The 23,280-nt window shown below is 41.9% G+C and overlaps 1 protein-coding gene and 1 long non-coding RNA gene across 4 annotated transcripts; one reads left to right on the top strand and one right to left on the bottom strand.

Annotated features, from left to right (window-relative positions):
• Positions 1 to 1,231: 1,231 nt before the first annotated feature.
• vri (nuclear factor interleukin-3-regulated vrille) lies at positions 1,232 to 23,272 on the top strand. Of its 2 annotated transcripts, none has more exons than XM_017244343.3 (3): positions 1,232 to 1,658; positions 19,847 to 20,185; positions 20,281 to 23,272. In XM_017244343.3, exons 2-3 carry the CDS (start codon positions 20,041 to 20,043, stop codon positions 21,963 to 21,965), a joined length of 1,830 nt encoding a protein of 609 aa, XP_017099832.2. In that variant the 5' UTR covers positions 1,232 to 1,658; positions 19,847 to 20,040; the 3' UTR covers positions 21,966 to 23,272. The 2 variants fall into 2 exon arrangements, with proteins under 2 accessions (XP_017099832.2, XP_017099831.2); XM_017244342.3 differs by lacking the exon at positions 1,232 to 1,658 and adding an exon at positions 18,060 to 18,486.
• On the bottom strand, positions 16,392 to 17,960 carry LOC138925696 (uncharacterized). Of its 2 annotated transcripts, none has more exons than XR_011441895.1 (3): positions 17,667 to 17,960; positions 17,048 to 17,187; positions 16,392 to 16,982 (listed from the first exon to the last, which is right to left on the bottom strand). It is a non-coding gene; the product is annotated as an uncharacterized lncRNA (long non-coding RNA). The 2 variants fall into 2 exon arrangements; XR_011441896.1 differs by having other exon boundaries at positions 17,676 to 17,692.
• Positions 23,273 to 23,280: the final 8 nt, after the last annotated feature.

The following is a 23,280-nucleotide window of genomic DNA, read 5'->3' as shown; positions in this document are numbered from 1 at the left end:
GTTCGGTGATGATGATGTGGACGTGGATGTTGCTTCTGGTCCCTCTTTTGCCTGCCATTCCCCTCCCTGCCATGCCCTGCCCTGCCCTGCCCAAGCCCAAATGTCATTGCACGCCGGCGACGCCAGCCGAAGACTTAACCTTGAAAAGTTTAACTTCGCAATAAAGGACGACCGTTGATGTGCGGCTGGTGCGAAGGATGGGGGGGAAGTAGCAACGCACATGTACATCTGAGCGTCTGAGCACTAAGGTCTGAACTCTATTTTTGCTATTATTTCACTAACTTGTACATGAAACATAATTTTAAAAAGTTTATTTGGCCTAAATATGGCCTAATATTGGCCAAAAGCCAATGTATTATAAAACCTTTAGTTACCCCAATTATAAAGGTTCTTCTTGGACCGCTGAGTCATGCCACATCTTTGGACCATCATGCATCAGCATTCGATTTCGAGCCAAAAGCACCCAAATGCCAGAAAGATCATCAGTGGGGCACGAATTGAGAACTTGACAAGCGATCGCTGGGTTGGAGTAAATTGCCGGGGAGGGGAGGGGGGTCGGCCACTAAACGTCAAAACATAGCGCAGCATATCAATTGACTTGGCCAAAATAAAAAGAGAAAGCGGGCCCCGTTAAAGAACACGACCACTAAACAACGGTAAGATGGGGAACAGCCAAAGCCAAAGCTTGGCTTTGGCCAAAACCAGCATAAAACCCAACGGACCAGGCCAACAAAGAATAAAACTGGGTCGAGCGACCATGCAACCGCAACGTGTTCGCTGCCAACATGCAGCACGCAACATGTTGGCCAGGCTTAACATTGAACTTGTTCCACTGTTGACTCTGAAAAAAGCGATTTAAGATACAAGTGATAATTTAACAAATTTTTAAGATTTTATAAGGAAAATATAAAAACTATTGATAAAGATATAATTATTGAATAATAACCTATAGTATAAGAATTGAAATATGTTTAATTTATGAACTAAGAGAAAGAAAAAATACCTCAAACCAGATCCTGCGCAATTTTTGAATTTCCAAGATGCGCCACAGGCTCCCACAAACTTCTGGTCTCTCGCATTCTCTCGGTTGCTTCTCTCTCAGAACATTCAAGCTCTCTGCCGGCTTCGACACCGGCTGCGACTGCGACGCCGGCTGCGCTGGCTACTGAGCGGCCGGCCTGCAGGCCAACAACAATTTTCAGTTTCGATTCAAAAACCAAAAACACACACACTCGACAACAACACAAACTGCTCGAAGATTCTGGCGGCGAAAAGTGAAATTTCTGTTAGCGGCAAAGAAAGAAATGAAATGAACACCTAAAAGCCAGAAAAACATCAAAACAAAACACAAAACCGAAAAAAAACCAAAGCCAAAGACATTGAGAATTTCATAACGGGCGCGGCACGCCTTTCGCCTTTTTGGTAATTTCTTTTGTAATTTGTGGCGCAATTAATGAAATTGAAATATATGCAATTGCTCATATAACTCAGTATGTATGTGCATGTTTGGGTGCAAAATTTTAAGAGACGCAAATAGCCAGGACAGAGTATATGAAATAAGCCAATAAACAACAACGGGCCGCCGGAACAAATACCAAAACAGACATTAAAACGCCGCGATCAAAACAAAAACCCAAAAATTTGGTCAACAAAACAAGGTAAGCTAATTGGGTTAAGTTTTTTGATACCGTATATTCCGTATTCTTTGTATATCTTGAAATAATATTGAAGGAGTAACAAAATATAGAACCTAAAATAGAATATTTTAAATTTCTAAATAAATATTAAAAAAAAAGTAGATCCTCTTTGCCAGGTGGACCCATCTTATATGATAGGTATACAAAGCTCATCACTGAATTCGTCAAGAACTCTCTCCCGTTACCGCTCCCGCTCTCTTTTGGGGCCTTTCTTTCTCCCGATATATTGTCACGATCACGAACACGACCGCGACATCTGACTCACGCCCCCCGAGGCTTTTTGGCGGCCGTTTGATAAACACTCGATTTGTATTGCGTTTTGTTTTTACTTTGCAGTTTTTTTTGTTGCTGCTTCCGAGCTTCATTCATAAACCTTTAAAGTTTGCTTTGGTTAGGTGCTTCAGATAAAAGCGTATTGCCAGACAAACGAAATACATAAACTAAAACACAGGTGTGGTAGATCCGAGAGATATAAATGGGGCTTGAGTATTAGAAGATAGAAAGAAATGCTTTTGCGAATGGCGCGTGATTTTGCACGCGGAAGTCATCTCATTCTCACTTGCACTTGACAACAAATAACAAAAACAAGAGGCTTAATAGCAACATTATTTGCAATTACAACAAAAACAACAACAACAACAACGGAGTTGCGTTGGCGGTCACATTGCATATTCTCAGTGCTACAGAAAAGTTGTTTCTTTGTTTCGCATTAAACTTACACAGAGATACATATAAAAAGTGTATCTATAAGAATGTATCTTAATACGCATTCATGTTTGTATCTGTACATTTAATGCACAAGCTTTACATTATGAGGTTGGTTTTTTTATTATAACGGATATTATAAGAAACCGTACTCCAAACTAAAATGACGAAATCCCAAAGATATATATTTAACGGATATTTATACGCACACACCCACAAAAATATCAGACAGGAAAAGACAGCGAATTGAGGGGCAAGCTTGGGGGTTGGAGAGCCGTCTGACTGACAGACAGACAAGTGCAAGTCTTCCCATACACTTGCAGAACTTGTATCTGTGTGGGGATACCAGAATTTTTATTTTGTTTCTTTTTTATGTAATCTCCACTGTTTTTATATACCAGAATGGAAGGGGCTCTGAATCCAAGACTCTAGAGGATTTATTTTAAACAATGACGATTCTTGTTAACAATTATTATCAATTGGTAGAATTATTTAACTCATTGTAATGGCCCAGTTTAATTATCTGCAAAATAAAGGCTCAAACAAATGGGTATTGATGACCGATTTCCGGTTAAACGTTCTGAGTCATCTTTATAGTGTTGGGAGCAATGGGAGTTATTGTTAAAATATTATTATCAGTAACATACATTTACAATTCTCTTTATTTATGTAAGCAATTAATTTTTAAAAGATTAAAGAATTGGGGACTGCATATATATTTTTAATAAAAGCCGAAAAGTGTAAGCTCTTAATGACGATATATTACATATTTTCTGTTTTAATCTTTTAATAATTTCTCATATTTCGTGTAAGATTTCATGAGTCATTTGAAGGTGAAAGACGTTTTTAAAAAAACATACAATATCCCTAAAATAAAAAAGATATCAGAGAAGAACATTATGCAACTTCTCTTAATAAAAAAAATTTAAAAGTCATGCTCTGTTAAGCCATTTAAAAAATCGATGATCAGCTTACGGATGAAACTGTTCTTAACCCTTTCTGAAAACAGAATTCTTTAGAGATTAGTTAGGAACTATCTATATTATATTTTTATTAATATTCATTTCGACCTGCACAGTTGAGGTGATATACATATTTTCCGGTGACTCACAAGAGATTACTCAATTATCGCCAATTAGAGGTAGTATACGTGTATAATATATTCAAATATGTAATCACGAACAGAACAAATGATGCAATACAGTCACTAACCAAGGCAGTGAAGCTCACTTGTTGACCATCCTTGAACCCATACTGTTTTTGTTGTGAAATGAAATCTTATTTTACCAACTTATCGGTCACTTACTTCTCTCGAACCCATGCATTCGTCATACAAATATCAAATCTAGAAATGTATCCACCACCCCCACATACTGTACATATGTCTGGTCGGGAATGACTCGATAAATATTGAAACAAAGGCAACAGCTGACGGCTGCAATGGGTCCCCAGTGTCGGTGTTCATTTATATATTTACATACATATGTATTCATGTACAAATTGGTGGCACTTATCGGGAGTGATAAGCGAAATGCATTCATAATCAGAGACAGAGAGCGGTAACGTGGATTTCGGCCATGGGCGATAAGCCTCCATAAAATCTTAAAAGTAGACATTAGCACACTAACTGATTCTAAAGATACTCTATAATAATATAATTTTTGGCTTTAGAATAGGTTTTAAATTAAATCAGGAAATCCCTTTTTTTTTTAAAGAGAAAAAGAGTTTTAAAAAAATATATGTGTAATAGGCAGATGCTGTAATAGAACCCATAAGAGCCTGCCACAGATACAGATACAGGTCCCCAACGGCAAGAAACGATCTCAAGGACAAACTCCACAGTGTGCAATACAAATATGTATCCACGCGAACATGTATCTGAGAAATGTTGTGTGGGGTCAGGCAAATACCAACACAAGCAAACACAGCCGCCAATGCCAATATGGGGAGTTTGGCTGTAAATGTGAATGGTAGAACCAACAACTGTGGGCCCCACTGCACAGCCCAAGAACAAAAACAAAGCCCGCTAAAAACAAAAACGAATTGAAGTTGTTTTGTATTTTTATAATTTTTTTTTTAAACTCACCACTCGACAGGCGGGCAAGTCTGTGGCGGCGGTGTGTGAGTTATGGAGTATCTGTGTGTGCGTCTGGGCTGGGTATCTGTTTTGCAAACACTCTCGTATTCGCACTCGCATTCGTCCGCTGCGATCGGAGGTTCAAGGCCAGGCGCCTGGAAGGTTCAAAACACTCTCCAGACAAAAGGAGTGCTCGCCGCCTGTTTGCGTTCTTATTCATAATCGTATGTGCCTTTGAGCTCTGCGATCGTATGTGTGTGTGTCTCCACAAATACATGTGGAGGTACCACGCCCACATGTGCATATGCGAAAGCGAAACTTATCGCCTGCCGCTTGTCGCTTATGTAACACAATCCTTCATGGGGGTGCCAGCAAGAAGACGAGGAAAAAGAAGAAGCGAGGCGGGGCCTATAAATACAGTCAAACATGCTTATATGATAACGTTCTAAAACATGTTAAATAATATATTAAAAATATCTAAAAATATCATCCCCCATTCCCCATCATCATAATTATTTTCTTTGCAATATCCCTTTTAGGGAAGCTAACCTGTAGGCGTATGACAAGACAACATTCTAGATTACATAAAGAGCAAGATCGGAGTCTCCAAGCGAGCAATTTGCTGCAGAACGCACCCCCACCCATCCCCCACCCCATTCCCCGTCACCCCATCACTCTCTCGGTCACTGGCCATGCGTTGGGGCGAGCGAAAGAGAAGCAAGAGGGCTGCCAAAGCGGCGGAGGGCAGCGCTGTTGCCGCACACTTCGCTGTTGCTGCGCTGCCCGCAGAGTTAATGCACTCGGAGAGAAGTTCAAGGCTGAGCAAATCAGTCGTTGGCTCTGCTCACTCGCTCTGCTCATTCGGGCTGCAGCCCCTATATGCGTGTACCAATGTGTGTGCGTGTGAGTGGGTATTCCAATAAGATCATTTCGGCGCTGGCGGGGCTGAAGAATAAAAACAAAAATTATACTCGTATTATTGTTGTATAAATTAGCACAGCACACAGACTGTGTGCATTATAAAAATGCGCAGCTGGCATCGTGGGGTAGTCTTGCTTCCCTACCTTCCCACTCCGCTCTCCCCTTTTTTTCCCCCATGACTCCTATCTCCTTGTTCTATGTTAAATATGCAGGGTAATGTAATAAGTATGTGTATGTAAGTCTGTACATGGCTGGATATGCGTATGTGTAGGCTCGTAAAGTATGGCGATACTAGCCACGATTGTAACAGTTGAAATATTTATGCATACTTAAAATTAAATTGATATGCAAACATACATACATCCATATACATATATTTTCCCCCTTATGGCTAATATATTTCTCTGTAAACTGGCTCAAGTAATGAGTACAAGAAACGAGTTCGAATTAGGCGGGCTACGAATGAGAAACAAAAATTTGATGGTAAAAAAAATTCATAAATTTTAATATAATAATATTAAAAATATTACAAAAATGTAAAACAAGTTTATATACATTTTCTCCATTTTAAATAATATTTTCTAAAGAAAACCATGTTTTTTACCTCCAAATACACGTCATAAAAGCCCAGACTAATCTTAAGTACTGAGAACTCGCTGTGCCAGTTATGCAAATTGGCTAGCTAGAATGATGTAAAATCATCTAACGATTTGTAATCCCTGTCTGACACGGAAAGTTTCCACAAAAGCGATTTCCGTTTTCCCCATTCCTGGACCGCCCCTCCCCCATTTTTCACCTCTTTGAGCATCTTTAAGGCGAAATGACATCATATTCATATGCATTTCCCATTAGTCAGCAATAAAAAATTGAAAAATCTCTAATTAAGCGAATGAGGCGGAAATACTCGGAAGAACTTTTGCATAATCGAATTGGGGTCTTTTAGTAATTGCAGTGAGAAAGTACAAAATGCTGAAATTATGGATAAAGAAACACAAAGAGCACGCGATGCGATATACACACATACATATGTATGTATGTACATTCGAGGAGTCGGTTATGTTGCGATAAAAGTTCAAGTGTGTTGCAAGCAGAGTTCAAGTTTCTTAACAACAGAAACAGAAACGTCAAAGCTTAACGATTCTTGTTCTTCGTGTTGTTGTTGTTGTTTTTGACAGTCTGCAACTGCGCAAATTGCTCAACTGCACTGAAAGAATTTAATATTTATTCAAGATTTAAAGTTAAATACATAAATAAAATGTATAATTAGTTAAAGCTGTTATATAATCTTGAAAAATTAATATATAAATAATTTAAATACAGAATATAAGTAACGGTGTAGGCTTCTGGGAGGTAGAGATTGCAACAGAGCAAAAATGAAGGAATAGAGCGCAGGCCAGAGAGAGAGAGAGCGGGAGAGATATGACCAATCAACCTACTTAGGGGGGCTTGGGGGCTGCTGTTGGCGCTCTAAATTTAGCATTTCTGAAGAATTCGCGCGCTGCCTGTGCCGTTGGCATTTTCTGCTATAAAAGGGATAATACGTTCTACTGCCTACTCGATGTCTATATGTCTATATATGTGTGTCCCCCCAGTCCCTGTATGCATTTCGTTTTCATTCTTATTCTTCGTTTATTTCGTAATAATCGCAACATCCGCTGGCATCGGGATTGAGAATGGGAATTGGAATGGGAATATGGGGATCGGGGATCCGGATTGAGATTGGGACTTGGTGTCTTGTGCCTTGGGTTGGGTCTTCGACATATCTCGGGGTTCTCTTTGTTGGCAGAATGATCCGGCTCTTCCCCCCTGCCAATCTCTTTCATCCTCTTAGCAAATCTTGTCCTCTTTGTCCGCTGTTCTGGTTTCTTCTTTATTTGTTTTCTCTGTATGTGTGTGTGTTTTATCACTGTTGCGTTATATAATTGCAATTTACAGTGAGTTTTATATAACCCAAGGGGCGTATACTTTATGTACTTTGTTATAACACATATTACGTATACGCAGCGTGTGATTTATAATATTTCATTTAGTTAATTATCGGATCTTAAATGAGACTAAAAGTGTATAATTATTAGGTCATTAACCCAATATTGTATTTCACTCAAAAAGTGGTTACTCTTTTAAATATTCATTCTTTTTCAAAGACCCTATAAGGTATTATCAGTTAACTTTGTGTTATTTTTAAAAACTTTGTCTATTTCTGGACATTCTGAAAGCCACAAAGTAATTTTCCACCAATTTGCAACCAGGGCAAGCAAAGCATTTATCTTAATTGAAGATCGCGCGAAAGTCTAAGTGCAAATAAGCGGCTAGAGTTTTCTATTTGGCAACAACAGCACTTGCGGCAGTACAACCGCGGGCCATGGCCAAGAGGAAAGCAATTTGGAAAGTTGTAACCTGCTCGAATGCATAATTCATTGGGTTCGACAGCGACGCCGGTACAGTTGACACATTAGCCATTGTAGACGCAAAAGAAAAAAAAACAGTCACAATTGCAAATGCCATAGACCCAAAGAATGAAGAGCGGCCAAAATGTATGGCATATGAAAGCGGTGGCAATACCAGTAGCAGAAGCAACATCAGCAGCAGCAACAGTAGAGGAAGAAGAAGAAGTTGTCAAATGAACAACAAATGAAGCGCATTGTGCAAAACTTTTACTCTGACTATGGGCCATGAGCTGATGTTTGTTGTAGTGATTTGGAAATACCCTGGGAAGGAGTCATAGCGAATGTTTCAAAAATGTAGCATACATCTTTGGATCAAGAATGTGCTCAATTTTGAGTTGGAAATAATAAATAGTATTACTTTATTAATATTTATTCTAAAAATATATTATTTATTATTAACTAGTATAAATATTTTAGGGTATACCATATCGATCTTTAAAGCCAGCTATTCTCACGTTGTTTTTCGATGGCCAATGGTCATTGACATTGCTCTTCTGGATATGGTCTTGAACATGGGCTTCTGGCAGAAGCAGCTCGCCAGCTAAGAAAAAGAAGAAGAAGCAGCAGCAGAAAGAAAATTAATTAAACAATCAATTGGCGTAACACTTTCTCTTCTTGAACAATAAAAATAAAAATAGTAAAAGATTTTTATGTGGCTCAGTCGCCAGTGGTGGTTGGTTCGCTCGTCTTTAATGAGCCATGGCGGCGAGGCGTGAGTGAAGGTTCTAAACCGGTGTTAAAGCCGGGTCAACAAGAAACTAGCCAAGCCAGATACAGTGAAAGAAAATCCAATAGAAAGTGATGGTTTTCTTTGCTAATTTTTGATGTTCTTTTATTTAAGACTGTCTTTTTTTTTGTAATAAATACATTTTAATTATTTTATAAATTATATAAATATATCATTGCACCCGGAAAATTTCACCCATCTGAAGTTACAAAAAAAGTAGAACAGAGAACGGAGCAGCCCGGCCACTAGGTGATCAGAGCAAGGCAACTTCAACTCTGAGCGGGGCTTAGACTCTCTCTTTTCCATCATACAAGCCAAGAGAGAGGTTTCATACAACCGGTTTCTTTTGCTCTGAATTTGAAATTCGGTTTGTGTGTTGCGAGTGAAGTTCGAGTTGGCGCTGGAGGCGTGGCAGGGTCTGGGGGAGTGGAGTAAGCGATGACGCAGCTTGTTACGTTCTTTTGCTGCTGCTGCTGCTGCTGCCGCCGCTGATCTTGCCGCAGCTCCAAACAAAGAGAGTAAGAGAGAGGGAGCTAACAAATCCGTTATTTGACCCAATTCTAAACTGGAAACGAACGAAAAGGCAGCGAGCCCCAAAAGAAGTTGCAGCGAGAACCGCAGTTATCGACGTTTGTGGCTGTGTGTGTGTGTGTGTCTTGCGTGAAAGTTTCATAATTACATGACTCCTCGTTCTTCAGTCTTTCTTCGGCTTCGTTCCGTTCCCTTCTTTTCCATTCGGTTGGTTAATCGCCGCCGCTGTCGGGCCTGTCGTCTCTGCCGACTTCGCTGCTCCCAGTTGGCCCACTTCTCCGGAGAAAGTAAGAACGCTGTGCTCACAGCTCCGTGCTTTCTTCATTATCATTCTTCTTGTAATTGATTACATAAGACCAAAAGGCCAGAAAGAGATGAAGAACGCACGACTTTTTTTCTTGAATGCTGTTCGCTCTTACGGTTTTTATTTATTTTTTTGGTTATTCGGATTTTTGGGGTTCTTGGGCTCTCGATTCTGTTTCTGCGGGCCTAACGGTACTATGGCCTAATATTGTAACACACTCGTTTGTGCCCCCTAATAATGTCGTTTACCCAATTCCGTAAACTTATGTATGTATTTAGTTAGCGTTCTGTTAGACCCCCTTTTCAGGTCGCTTATCGCTGTATGTGTGTGTTCTTTGTCTTACCATCTTACTATCTTACCACTTTCAATGTATTTTCTTGGTTTCTTGGCAACCTGGAAGGTTGATTTTTTTTTGGTTTTGGTAGGTGGGCCATTACATAATTGCTCTTTGGCTGGTTTTTGGGTTAACTTTTACGGATGGCAACACCAAATAAGATGTTATCAAAGAATTTGGAATATTTCCAAGTAATTACCTAACATGTTATCTTAACTGAAGGTTCTTTAGAGTTTATTTTTCAAAAATTAATCTTCTTTAATCTCAAATTCCAAGCCTAATGGAGCCACTGAAGTTCGACTTTCTCGAAACTTTAATCCACATACCAGAAGATTCTCCGCATTTCTCTCATGCCTCCATGTAATGTACTAATTGCTCATAATAACGGGCGAGTTTCTATAACCAACTCCACCATCGACAGGTTGACAAAAGCCAAGACCATTTAGAAAGACTTGGACTTGATTTACACTGCCACAACAACAACCAAATGTCATTATGTGAAATTCTAATAATTTCATTACGAAAAAAAGAAAGCAACACAATTGTTGGTGGCGCAGTTGCAGCGCTGCCGACAGCCGCAGTCGACGGTGGCTGCGACGTGGCCGCGTGCATTGACTTTCCATTCTTGTGTGCCAGTGTATGCGTGTGTGGGTCTGTATTTGCTTTCATTATTCTAATTTCGTTAACCAAAATGAAGAAAATAATACAGCCAGAAATTGTTTATCAACGACACTCGCTAAATAATGAAAACAAACTCATAAATGAAATCAAGTTGAATGCACACACACACACACGCACGTGTGCACAACAAAAATTATAAAATTTTATTATATGACGAATTTCTTTCGGGAACTTATAACACAACAACGCAAAAGTTGCACGATAAAAAGAAAGCAGAAAGCGTCCGCAGACGTTTCTACATGTGACGCGTGCGTTCTGCAAAACAAGACGCAAAAATTGAGAGCCCCCCCAGCTCTCTCTCTCTCTTTTGAGTTTTTTTTTTTTTTTTGGGGATCACTCTCTCGCACACACAGCTGAGCTTTTTTTGGCTTTGCAATCGATCATTGAACTTTGGTTGTGAAAACTAGAGCAAGACCCAAATTTCTTCACAACTTTGTTGTGAGTGCATACACGCACATACACCTACAATGGCATTCACGTAAATAGTGCTTGTTTTATAATTATTATTTATACTTTTTAAGAAGATTTTAATTTATTTGTCAGTTAATAACTAGTTTCAGAAATTTAATGTCTAATATAGCTGCTTACTGTTTAGTTGAGCTGACTTATATTACCCTTTTTAAAATAATTACCTCCTAAAAATATTCAGAAAAATCATTTCCTAAATATAAGTCTGAATTCCTTTAGAACTATAATTTTGTCCAGCTTTGTGATGGGGTCTTATCAGCTTCTTTTGGCTCCCACTCTCAGTTGGCTTTCTTTTTTCTTGCCAGTTGGCTATTACCGCTTATGTTAAGTGATTTCTCAAGTACTGTTGGGGGCTTTGTATTGTGGGGGCACAAGTGATGAAAACAAAAAGGCCAAATGGCTTTCTTAGCGGTTCTGATAAGAGTCATAAATACATATATGACCGCCTAGGTGTTATAAGGTGAAACGCAATAGACCTCAAAATCAAATAAATTTGTTATATCAAATCATAAAGTAATCTGTGAATCATAGAAAATGGGGTAAACTAACTGGGTTTCGTAATCGTTTTTATTTATATTTGTTTATCATTTAAGAAGTGGGAGAGAAGTCGTATCTCCTCAGTTGATAATAACTATTGATAATTGAAAGAATCAATTTGGGCAAAGTAATTCTTAAGAATTTCGAAGAAAGTACCATGATTGTTGTTACAGAGATAGGGGCTTTGGAAGAAAAGACCCCAAAATTACATAAATCCATAGAAACTATGCTTATTCATACTTGGTATTTGATAATTAATCTTAATCTCTTTTGTGGTTTTAGTTAAGTTTACTAAAAGACCACTTAGAATTACTCAATGTATTTACTTTTGAGATTATTATTCAAAACTGAGTCCAAGTCGCATTAACCGTTACTTGGCTGGAAGAAAGAAAGCTCCAAATTTGGGTTCTGCATAATAAATGGGCAACCGTTATCGGTTTACTTTTTTGTGTACAAATTTCGGTTTCGTTTGCCGCTTAGAACCGCTTGAGAGTGATATCAAAAGTTGTGGGGGGACTACCTCCATTGGTAAGAAAACAAAAAAAGTGGGGTAAATGGGGGGACTTGGCCTTTCACAAGTGTGTGTGTGTTTGCGAGACGTTTCGATGTTGTGCGGTGTGAAAGTTGTAAGCTTCGTCAGTCAAAAGCCAGCATATTGTTGCCACTGTTGTTTCCGAGATTTTTTCGGACAGTTACTGGGGGGAGGACGGAGGAAGAGCGAGCGAGAGAGAAGCTGATGGTGCTGCGTGTGCGTCTGCGGGAAGTTCATTCACATTTGCACTCATTACGCGGCCAACGCCGACGCGGACGCCACGGCGACGTTGGCGGCTCGGCCGCCCCCGCACCAGTTCTAGAAATTAGTGCCTCTGCCTCCACCTCTTATTTAGAGAGGATAATGTCCTTTTATTAATAACCCCACTTTTTTGGGGTTTTATTATTGAAGTTTCATATTGAAAACCATTTTAGGGATTTTTCTCTATTGATAAATGAAATTATAGGAACTACCCCACTATAATGGTCTTCGTGTTACTGGTAATACAGAGAAATAACTGTTAAACATTTCCAAATCAATTAAATGCGGTCTGGCCCAAAGCCCTTAACCCCTAAACAGCCTCCCCCTAGCGTCGCCTTCGATGATGATTTGCGGGCACGCTTTTCATCACGTTGCCGCTTACAGGTGTCCGGCTGATTGCCACGGCTAAGTCCAAACAATTGTTACTCCCCGTCGTCTGGCACTCGCCTCCGTTGTTTGTGTGTCATGTAATAGGCACAGCGAGTAATGTGACTTTCGAGTGCTCGTTTGAGAGCTCCCGGCACCCCATCACTCCCCCGGCCCCCGGTTCACCTGCAACTGATTGCCGGAGGCAACGTGCCTGGCCCATACAATGTTTATCGTTCGAATGGTGTAAGCACCACCTAGCCTCCCATCCACCCGCCGCCCCCCCCAGGTGGGCCATCGAGCCGTCAGTAGGCCAGCCAGCAATCGCATCGAACCGCTGTCACGTTTGCGGCTCACGTTTTTCCAGCAGCGCTGCCGCCGTCATCGCATCGAACATGTTGCATTGGGGTCTGTGTGCCAGCGTAACAGTTAGAAAATGGGGCTTTCCACTGAGGGGAGCCTAGGGGGCTAGGGTGAATTTCGGCGGGGGGCAAGATGACGTGCGTCCAGCGTTGCTGTGGTAATCAAATGGCATGTTTCCTCACGTTGCACAGCCAGGCCAGACCAGACCAGACCAGGCCAGAATAGAAATCGGAATCTCCAACCGACGACGCATTAGCCACAATTCTGGTGACAAGAAAATCCGTTGACGTGTTTGTAGAGGTCATGTTGTCCGAACGTCATGGAAAATTTACTGAAAGAGGACCATTGTTTCAGGGGATTTCCAGAATAAATGTTGAATTGCATTGTTCAAGAAAATATTTCATAAAAATAAATAAATTACAAAAATTGAAGATCATGAGGGTTCAAAATAAATATATGTATTTGACAAGAACCAGACAAGACAACTTGTTGAAATTCTTATTTTAAATATCATAAATTATCCTAAAAACATGGGATCAGTAAATAAAATAGTAATATGTAAAACAAATTTTTTACCTTAAAAATGTACATATATTTACAAATAAAATTCCAATCCATTGCCAAATTGGTTAGTGTATGGACCAGAATAAACCTTCTATTTGCGTTAAAACTTGAAAGTTTTTCAACAATTAAAAATCACATCTTGTTAAAACAAACTTTTGTACGTGAACAGTATATATTTAAACAGAAAATAAACAACAAGTTGGCGAGCGAATTCATTTTGCGGTAATTACATAATCATCGCGACATGAGACACGGGGCTCGAGCCCCAGAACAAAGAACGATTCCGAAAGTAAGGCAACATTCAATAATAAATTAATAATATTATTAATTCGCGATTGCATTATTCATGCGAATCACATACGTGTTGATGTTTAGCTTTCGCTAAATCGGTACAAACTAGACATTATCTTAGAAATTACTTTTTCAAAATAAAGTAATTTTTTTCATATATTCTGAGTAAATTAAAATGTAAATTACAATGTATTATTAATGATTTAATAACTTTATTTGGACTTTTAACGTCGGTTATAAGCGTATCTGGCTTCCAGCTGAAGTGCAGTTCCAAGAATTAACTTTTCCTAAATGACCTATGCCAAGATTAGAAGTAATTTCTAGTAGAAATTTTCTTAGTAGAATTGTCTACAAAGAGTCTGGTTACTAGATACCTCTTGGGATATTAAAATATAATATTTTATATTGTTTTTTTTTAAATTTATTTATAAATCCTGAATAGAAGATTTAAGAATTTTTAAACTTATTTTTGGGTTTATTACTTTCCTTTTGATTAATGGGTACCCCTATGGTCGTGATTGTAGACTTTGCCGTCTTCCCTATCAAATGTAAGAATTACATACCTCCACAATTACAACTACAATTACAGCAGCGGCGAGCACGTTGTCAGGTAACAACAACAAGCGTTAAGAAATTGAAATCAATGCATTTTAGACGGGCCACCAAGCCACCCATCCGCCGCCCCCCACCCATTAATGTGCAAACAAAATATTTGCCAAGATTTGCATATTTCTCCAGACCCTCCCCCCAGAATGCTCTCCGCCGGAGGGTGTTATGGAAAAAAAAAATATATTATTTTTACAAAGGAGCTAGACCAATAACAAAACAGTGAGGATTCAATAGTTGACACCCTTAAAAATTTGGAAATTTTTTTATTTCCTAATTATATTTAAGAATTGTGAATAACAAAAAATAATGTTTGTTAAACAAATATTTTATGTTGCTTATCACGTATACGCCATGTTGCGTAGAATGCTTGTGATACAGGATTAATAATGCGGATTTTCAATATATTACTCAAAGAATTGTGTATATAAATATTACTATTTGTATAAAAAAGAAATGATACATATGAAAATTATTTATTTCAGGGATTCATTCAGATAATATGTAAATTTATGAACGCACTTTTGTGGGAAAAAAGTGTGGGTTAGGATTAATAATGCTAATTTAAAGATATTTAATTAAGGATTTGTAAATTTAATAAATTATTAAAATCCCCAGGCATTGATTCAGGGATTATGTGTTCCCAATATTACGTATACGTAATATGACTTATGCGAAATATTGCGTATACGCATAGTGTGCTTTTTCGAATATTCACATTTAACATTTAATAAAAATATGATTAAATCATTGAATTATAATAATTTCAGCTCTTTAAGAAATATCATATTCTTTGGGGCTGGAATTCGAGTTTAGGGCCTTCTAGTGGAGCTTCACAGTAGGAAACGAGGGAATTCTAAAACAATCGCAATAAGTGGAAAGCACGTTAATTTCCATTTGGTTTGCGTAGCCGACTCAAGTCGCCAACATGTGAGCCGTCGAAGCCACTGGCCGGGAGCGTTGCACTGGCCGCCGCTGCCTCGGCCGGCTTCGCTGCCGGTGGGCACATTTCGCGACACGTGACCGAAGCGGACCGCCGAACGTTGAGCGTTGAGCGTCGAGTCAGCGCGCACGCCTCTCGCTGCGAAATTATAAATAGCTGTGGCGTTGCTATAACTTGACTGCCGATGCAATGGGTCGGAGGGGCAGGGGCATGTAGGGGGCAGCTGGCATTCTGACAGTGGGCGGGGTGGGGGCTAGTTTCCATTTACCCGGTTGTTCTTGTTGCTGGAGAATACGACTACGACAACGTAGTCGAGAACGAGAACGACGACAGTGTTTCGTAACAGTCGTTTTTGGTGTTGCTCCCTTCTAACGCCCCCTCCTGCCGCCACTAGCACGTTCCTCGCTGATTACCTTAGTTTTTCTGTAAGTGTACGCTGCAAGTGTGTTTGTGCAAACAAAACCCGTCGCAGAGCCATTCAATAGATGTGTGAGCGGTGCGATCCCATGGCAAAAATGTTAGTAGCTGGTTCGCAGAATTTGATAAGGGCCCTATTATATATTTGCATACTGATAATGGAGGGGGAGGAGGGGCGGGGATGGAGTGGTGCTAGCCCGTAGTCTATGTCTATGGGGAATCTCGAGGTTCTGCTACGGGAACTGAGCGGCGGGTCGGGGGTCTAGGCACTACCAACGGATGTGGGTACGATTGGTTCATACACGTGAATCGGCCCGCTCACGTGGATATATCGCAGTGATCACGTAACTGGGATTTGCTCATGATCAACAATAATCAGGGAGCTGTAAACTAGAAGCCTGGCATCCGATCGGGTTTGTTGTATCAATTAAGGCCCGCCATACACTGCATTAGCTGGATGGGTGCCAGTGTCGGTATAATGGAGTGGTCAATTAAGAAAATATAGTTTCTATGGGTGTAGGTCAGTATTTTGGGAAATTTAATGGTACTTCTAGGTACTTCTCTAGTTGGGTTTTCAGTTATTTTTACCAACAAGTGTTATTATTCTATAATTAAATCTTTTATCTTCAAACATCCTGTTGAGTAACTCTTAAGAACCCATTATGATGCATTATTGCAGCATAAACTTTCATATCTCAAAACCGAGATAAACAAAAAAAATATTCCTTTGCCAAGAATAAACATAAAGCTGACCATATCAAAGTATTTCTTATTTTATTTAGTTTCAGTGGCGGTTGCGGTTTCTTCCTCCTCTGCACTTGGTGGACCAGATGGACAATCATTTTGCGGTGGGTGTAGTTAGTGTGATTGATTCGATGGCATTTTGTAATCACTTGTGAGACCCGAGCTTCTTAATGCCTTTTCAATAGAATTCATTCTTTTGATTTTCCATTCCGTACTGGCCATTTGTTTTTATTTCGTATTTTATTGAGTCCATTGTTAGTCAGTGGAAATGGCGAGCGGAACTTACATAACGTCTCCCGACCTTACTTTTTACACCGTGTTTGTTAAGTGAAGTGTCATTGTTTGCATAGCTGTTAGACTCTGTTCCGCCGATTTTGTTGTTATATTAATGTACTTCCCTCTTTGTTTTGAACTGCAACTAAGTTGGTGGTGGCCCGGTCTCTTCAGCCCCTACTGATAACCGTATCTGCAAGGCGTTAAGAGTTTAATTATAATTTATATAAGTCGTAAAATCGTTTTGTAATTGCATACCAGACAGAGTGGTGGCTGCAAAGATATCGCAGCTCCGCTGTATATTTACCTTATCGGAGGGAGACTGGCTTGTAAATATCCAAAGTTTCAAAGCCACGTGAGCCCTAGGGTTTTCTAGGTTCAGATGCATTATCTAGAATCTAGATATTTAATTATATGCCGATTTGTCAAAGGTTAGCGGTGAGTAGTGTTTAGTCTAATGGAATATTTAATGAGATTATAGGGTAATATTCTATAATATTTAAAATCTCCAACAATATAACGTTTTAGAACTTCTTGAAACTTTAATAACAAACCCCTTGTATACTCATATAACCCGGTAACCGCTTAAAGGTAACAATTTTGTAAGAATCGCTTTTTAGCTCCTTACGAAATGTCTTACCAAAGTCGATTACCATTGTAAAATAACTCCACCTGTCTTCCCTGTATGGGTGCGAGTATGTAATTGCATTCTTGATTAATAATAATGTGTTTACTCTCCCAATTTTTTTTGTAAGACGCTTGCGTCACCACAGCCCAGGCCAGCTGACACACACATAGCCAAGCATTCAAGATTGGAATTGAAGGCAGAATCGAATCAGAATCAGAAACAGAGTCGAAGCTCACGCGGCCAGCGCACCTCAGTCACCTTATGCTGGAGCTCTGTCAAGAGCGTTGGCCGCCGCGCCGCCCCCGCCCCGCTCCACCGCTCTTGTGCGGCAATCACGTTCTAGTTTCAAATGTGCAGGCTCAGAACGATTTCCAGATTGCTGATTACTCAACTCGGCAATGTGATCTCTTGCAACGCGCAACAGGCAGCATGTTCGAAGCTCCCGCTGGCCCCATGTTAGAGGCCAGGTTGAAATGGGGGAAAATTTCACTTTTACCGGGGGCCGGCGACGCAACAAGTTCGAGCTCGACGTTGCGGCTCGGATGCGTGCAGCCCCAACGTGACCGACCGCCAAGCAGCGCTGCGGAGAAATGCTTTTACCATGCTGACGGCTTTTACAATTTCAATTGTACGATTCAAAACCAATTCAGCGTTCGTTCGAAGCGGTTGTGCAGGCGCTCTCGCGAACACACAGCCACAGCCAGCCGAGACACAAACAGTCGAGTCGATCGTTCCGATCCGATAAGAGTTTCGCCGTTAAAAGCAATTCGGTCAAGTGCGCGATCCACAGAAACGGCCCGCAAGCCAACTAATGCAGAACCATAGAAAGTATCTCGTGTTCTAAGTGTGAAAAAAAAACAAAATATAATTAAATGAATGCCAAAAGTTTAATCATAATTTAAAAAACAAAACATTATGTCGATTGTGTGCACGCTGGAACAGAAAGTAAACTTTTTCAAAGCTGCAGCAACGACCAAGAATCTTTTGATACTCAAACACAATACGGATACCAGCTACCACATCAGGCAGGATAATCCAAGCAGCAACAACAACAAAACAACAACACAATGTAGGTGGCAAGACTAAACAATCACCAACATGCTTTGTTTATGGCCAAGTTTGCATCGCAAAACAAAAATTGCCGAATTTCATGCGAAGAGAGCGACTAAGCAAGAGGGTGGCAGTGGCGGTGGCAGAGATGGCCGCTTAGTCATGTTGTTTTTGTGAATTTTGTCATTGCAGCGGCGGTGCTCTTGGGGGTGCTGTAGGGGTTGCCGGCAGCTGCGCAGCTAGCGCTAGCGTCGACGGAGACGGCGACGTTAGCAGCGTCTGGCCGCTGACGTGACTGTATAAAAACTGTTGCAAGTGTGTGAGTGTATTTGTGTGGGGAGCACATTGAACTGTAAATGCCAATTCGATGGTCACGGTGAGGGTGAGAGAATGGGTGCAGGGGCCGCACACACACACACAGACACATTGGCCAAATACTAACACAGACGTCCCAGAAATCTGCGACGTGCGATTTCTTGTTTACGTTCCTACCAGTACATGGGTATTGGTGCTTTTTGCTTCCAATGCCTTTGTCTAAGTCGTCTCTCGTTCTCGTTCTCGTCTCGGCTTCGTTCTTTCGCTCCAAACCCGCCTCCTCACCCTGGCTCGCCCACATCGTCAATTCTTGCATCATTGGCCGTAATCATTGTGTAAACGCTTGTTCTAAAAATGCCAGAAAACGTAAAATTCGAGTGGGTTCTCCCCCCAAATCTACCCTCTGACGCTGGCAGACAAGGGCAAGGACCATTGAACAAAGAAAGTTTTCTATTTCTACGAGCCGGCTGGCTGGCTGGCTGGCTGGGGGTGGTGGTGGGTGCAAGTGCAAGTGCCAGTGTGTGTGTGAGCCAGACAAGATCGCATTAGACATTTCGACGTTGTTTTGGTTTTTTTTCTACCTTTTGGCACAATGGATTTTGCATTGAGTGGCTGATTTGATAAGCGCCAACTTGATTGTAATTACTATAGATGTGTACCCTATGTGTCAGGTGTAGATAACACTACTGGAAGAAATGCCATAAAAGAAGTGATAAGTCGATTGTTGTGGTAGCAGGAAGGCATAATTCGCTGCTCAATCTAAGACTTTGAATGGGGAGCAAGGTCTTCCTGGCGCCCAAAATAACGACTTAAATTGCCAGCTAGGGATTTCCAGGGGAATTCTTCCGAAATTTGATGAATAGTCATTAACAAAATTATTCCCAATTGAAAAAGTTTGGAATTTCTGAAGATGTGTTTATTGTTATTTTGAGAAAGAGTATGATTCATTACAAGAGAATGTTTAGAAAGTTAAATAATATAAACAGGAAATGATGCAATAGATAAGAAATATTACTTAAGAAATATAATAATTAATATTTTATTTTCTATTTTAATTTTTACAGTTCCCTCCAACAACTTGCAACATCAGCAACACCTGCAGCAGAAACTAGCCCAGCTGCAACAGCTTAGCCAGCAGAAACTGTCCGCCGGTGACTATCCGTACGGACCACGCCCCCCAAAGGCCAGCCAGGAAGAGACACTGCTGCTGCTGGCGCCGCCGGCCAAGTTCTATCCGGAGGCAGCGGTGCCATCAGCAATGCCCGAGGTGCTTAGCGGCACTCCGACCAATAGCCACAACAAAGCCATCGCCAGCGCCTCCATAGCCATGATGAGCAACGTCCGTCTCACCAACATTTCGCCGACGCTGTCGATGAACGGCAGCTCCAACGAGGCCACCAATTGTAAGTAATCCTCACAAGATATAGCCCTAATAATGGTTAAGAACTCACTGGACTTTTAAGAACTCTAAGTAATCATTTATCTCTTGTGTTTCCAGTGCATCCTCTCTCAATGTACGGCGGATCCATCAGCCCACAGTCCAACGACAGCGGAATGTCCGACAGCCTGGGAAAGTTTGTGCCCGGAAACGGGTATGGCGACAGCATGATGGGCAAGCAGTCGTCCCAGAACGGCAACGGACCCCAGTCGGCCCTGACTGCCGCCCAAAAGGAGCTCTTCTCGCAGCGCAAGCAGCGGGAGTTCACACCCGACAACAAGAAGGACGAGAGCTACTGGGATCGCCGGAGACGCAACAACGAGGCCGCCAAACGCAGTCGCGAGAAGCGGCGCTACAACGACATGGTGCTGGAGCAACGGGTCATAGAGCTCACCAAGGAGAACCACGTACTCAAGGCACAGCTGGACGCTATCCGGGACAAGTTCAACATCTCCGGCGAGAACCTGGTCAGCGTGGAGAAGATCCTGGCCTCGCTGCCCACCAGCGAGCAGGTCCTGAGCAACACCAAGCGAGCCAAGATCAGTGGTTCCAGCGGCGGCAGCGGAGGTTCCTCCTCGGGATCCTCGCCTACAGGTAGAAGCTCCTCGCCCGGAGCCCACAGCCACAGCGGCTACCCCGTTGGACCGCCACTCTCGCCTCTGATCTATGGCCCCAATGGCAACGCTCGCCAGGAGGTCACCGTGAAGAGTGTGCATCATGTGCAACATCCAGGTGCCCCTCTGCAACCGCCCCCGAACTCACACCTGCAGACCCTGGTCGTGCCTCAGCCGCCGCCCCAGCATCTGTACCAGCCGCCTCCGCAGCCACATCAGCAGCCCCCGCAGCAGCAGGAGCCCGCCTCCAGCGCAGGTGGCAGCTCTCCCCCCGTTGCCGATCCGCACAACCGTCCGCCCACCAGCACAATCGCCAACCTGCAGGTGCAGCTCCAGCACGCCCTCAACCGGAACGTAAGACCCGAGGATCTGGATAGCTTGCGCAAGGCAGTGGCCGCCGGAGCTCTCTACAACGCGGCAGCAGTCGTGGGAGCTCCTCCACCGCCGCCACCAGCTGGACTGTATGCGCCTGCTCCCTACAAGGATCACCTGGAGCCGGCTGGACCCTGGACTCACAGCGTCGAGGCTGCCGTGAGCAGCAGCGCTGTGGATGCGGTCAGCAGCTCTTCGGTGTCCGCCAGTGCAGCCAGTGTTCTCAACCTGTCCAGGCGGGCGTGCTCGCCCAGCTACGAGCACATGCTTGCCTCCACCCCCTCCTCCACTTCGTCCTCTGCTCTGTCCTCATCCTCCTCCTCGGGCGCTGTGTCCGGGGACGATGAGCAGGAGCACGAACCAGCGCACTTGGCTCCCTTGCAACTCCAGAGGAGCAGTCCGCAGCAGGGCAGCGATGCCAACAACTGCCTGCCGCTGAAGCTGCGCCACAAGTCCCACCTGGGCGACAAGGATGCGGCGGCCACAGCTCTGCTCTCGCTGCAGCACATCAAGCAGGAGCCCAACTGCAATCGGGCTTCGCCCCCGGCCTGGAACGATGGCGGCGACAACTCCAGCGACGAGCGCGACTCGGGAATCTCCATTGCCAGTGCGGAGTGGACGGCGCAGCTGCAGAGGAAGCTGCTGGCCCCCAAGGAGGCTGGCGTGGTCTCCAGTGTCGAGCGGGACCAGATGCTCAAGTCTCAGCTGGAACGTCTCGAGTCCGAGGTGGCCAGCATCAAGATGATCCTGGCGGAGTAAGTCCCATGGACCCCGAGGAGCAGGAGCAGGAGAGAGAGCGAAGAGACAGAGACTTTGAGGGAATCAGAGTTGCGGGATCGGAGCAGAGCAGAGAGTTCCATGGCGCCAGTCGTTCTCCTGAGCATATGTAGGAAATGTTTATCCACAGTCCAAAAAGAGTGTTAACTATTAGATATCGATGCATGCCTATTTGTATCTCTATGTATAACTAGGGTCGGACTAGAGTCGGAACTCTAGCTGGAGCCTAACCTATGTATGTGTATCTATCCACTGTATTGAGTCTTGTAACCATTTGAAAGCGCATCTATTTATATATACGTACGCCTAACTATATAGATCTCGTTAAACTCGGAGCTAAACAAATCCTTAGGGTCAGACACGTTGGCACCCCCAAGAATTTCTTATTTAACCTGTTTGTATCAGCGCTATTTGGTTGCAAAGTAGGTATTTTGGTGACCACCCAGTACCACTGGGGATCACCATCGTAGTTATTGTTCTCTTATGCAGCCCCCAAGTTTCCTTATGCACAGCGATAGTGGAGCAGGAGATCAGTTTGTCAATGTATCCAAAACATTGTTAAGTATTCGCTAATGTACATATTATACCACATATTTAAAATACATATATTCCTATTCTGTATATAATTTTAGTTGCAAGCTAAGCTTATTTTATTTGATATGCTCGTGTATTTTAGTGAAGCAAAACATATACATTATGATTAAGAAAAACCGTGAAGCACATTCAAAATATAAAATATCTAGAGAGATGCAAGAAATCTGAAAAAGAGAGTTAATATTTTATGCAATAAATATATTCTAGAATATCTTACCTTAATGTTTGTCGTTCTCAATTTATTTATTGTCTGCTGCTTTGGTTGCCCGAGTGGGTCACAGCGCTTTAACTAAATGTTATCAAAGTTTAAGAAACTTGAAAAATACATATTTAAAATGGAACACACAAAATACACACTTAACCACAAATCCATATAGCTGGTAGATTCGAGATGTATTAGTGTCGTAGATCGTAGACCACGCGAGAGAGATCATTCACTTTAAAAGTTGTATTAATTTTATGTCCCCCACTCCCCAAAACACTATGCTAAAGCATTACAATTTACAATTTTAAAGTAAAGTGAAGCACACAAGAAAAATACATATGAATATTACTATAACTATGCGTCGGCAGCCCTATCCACATAAATATTTAAATAATGAGAATCTATACCATCTAAATATATATATATATATGACTCGTTTGTGTTGATCAATGAAAATAAATCTATTTATAAAGATGAAAGTAAAACAGAACTTGGTTT

The sequence above is a fragment of the Drosophila bipectinata genome, chromosome 2L (genome assembly GCF_030179905.1).
Source record: "Drosophila bipectinata strain 14024-0381.07 chromosome 2L, DbipHiC1v2, whole genome shotgun sequence".
Classification (NCBI taxonomy): Eukaryota; Metazoa; Arthropoda; class Insecta; order Diptera; family Drosophilidae; genus Drosophila; species Drosophila bipectinata.
Note: the sequence above shows the minus strand (reverse complement) of the source record. Positions and strands in the feature narration are given on the sequence as shown.

Bases quoted from the DNA above. Each gene is read 5' to 3' on its own strand.
- vri (XM_017244342.3), top strand. From the start codon at position 18,333: ATGTCGATTGTGTGCACGCTGGAACAGAAAGTAAACTTTTTCAAAGCT. The intron at 18,487-19,846 runs GTAGGTGGCAAG...TAATTTTTACAG, and splicing joins CAACAAAACAACAACACAAT to TTCCCTCCAACAACTTGCAA. The intron at 20,186-20,280 runs GTAAGTAATCCT...TTGTGTTTCCAG, and splicing joins CTCCAACGAGGCCACCAATT to TGCATCCTCTCTCAATGTAC.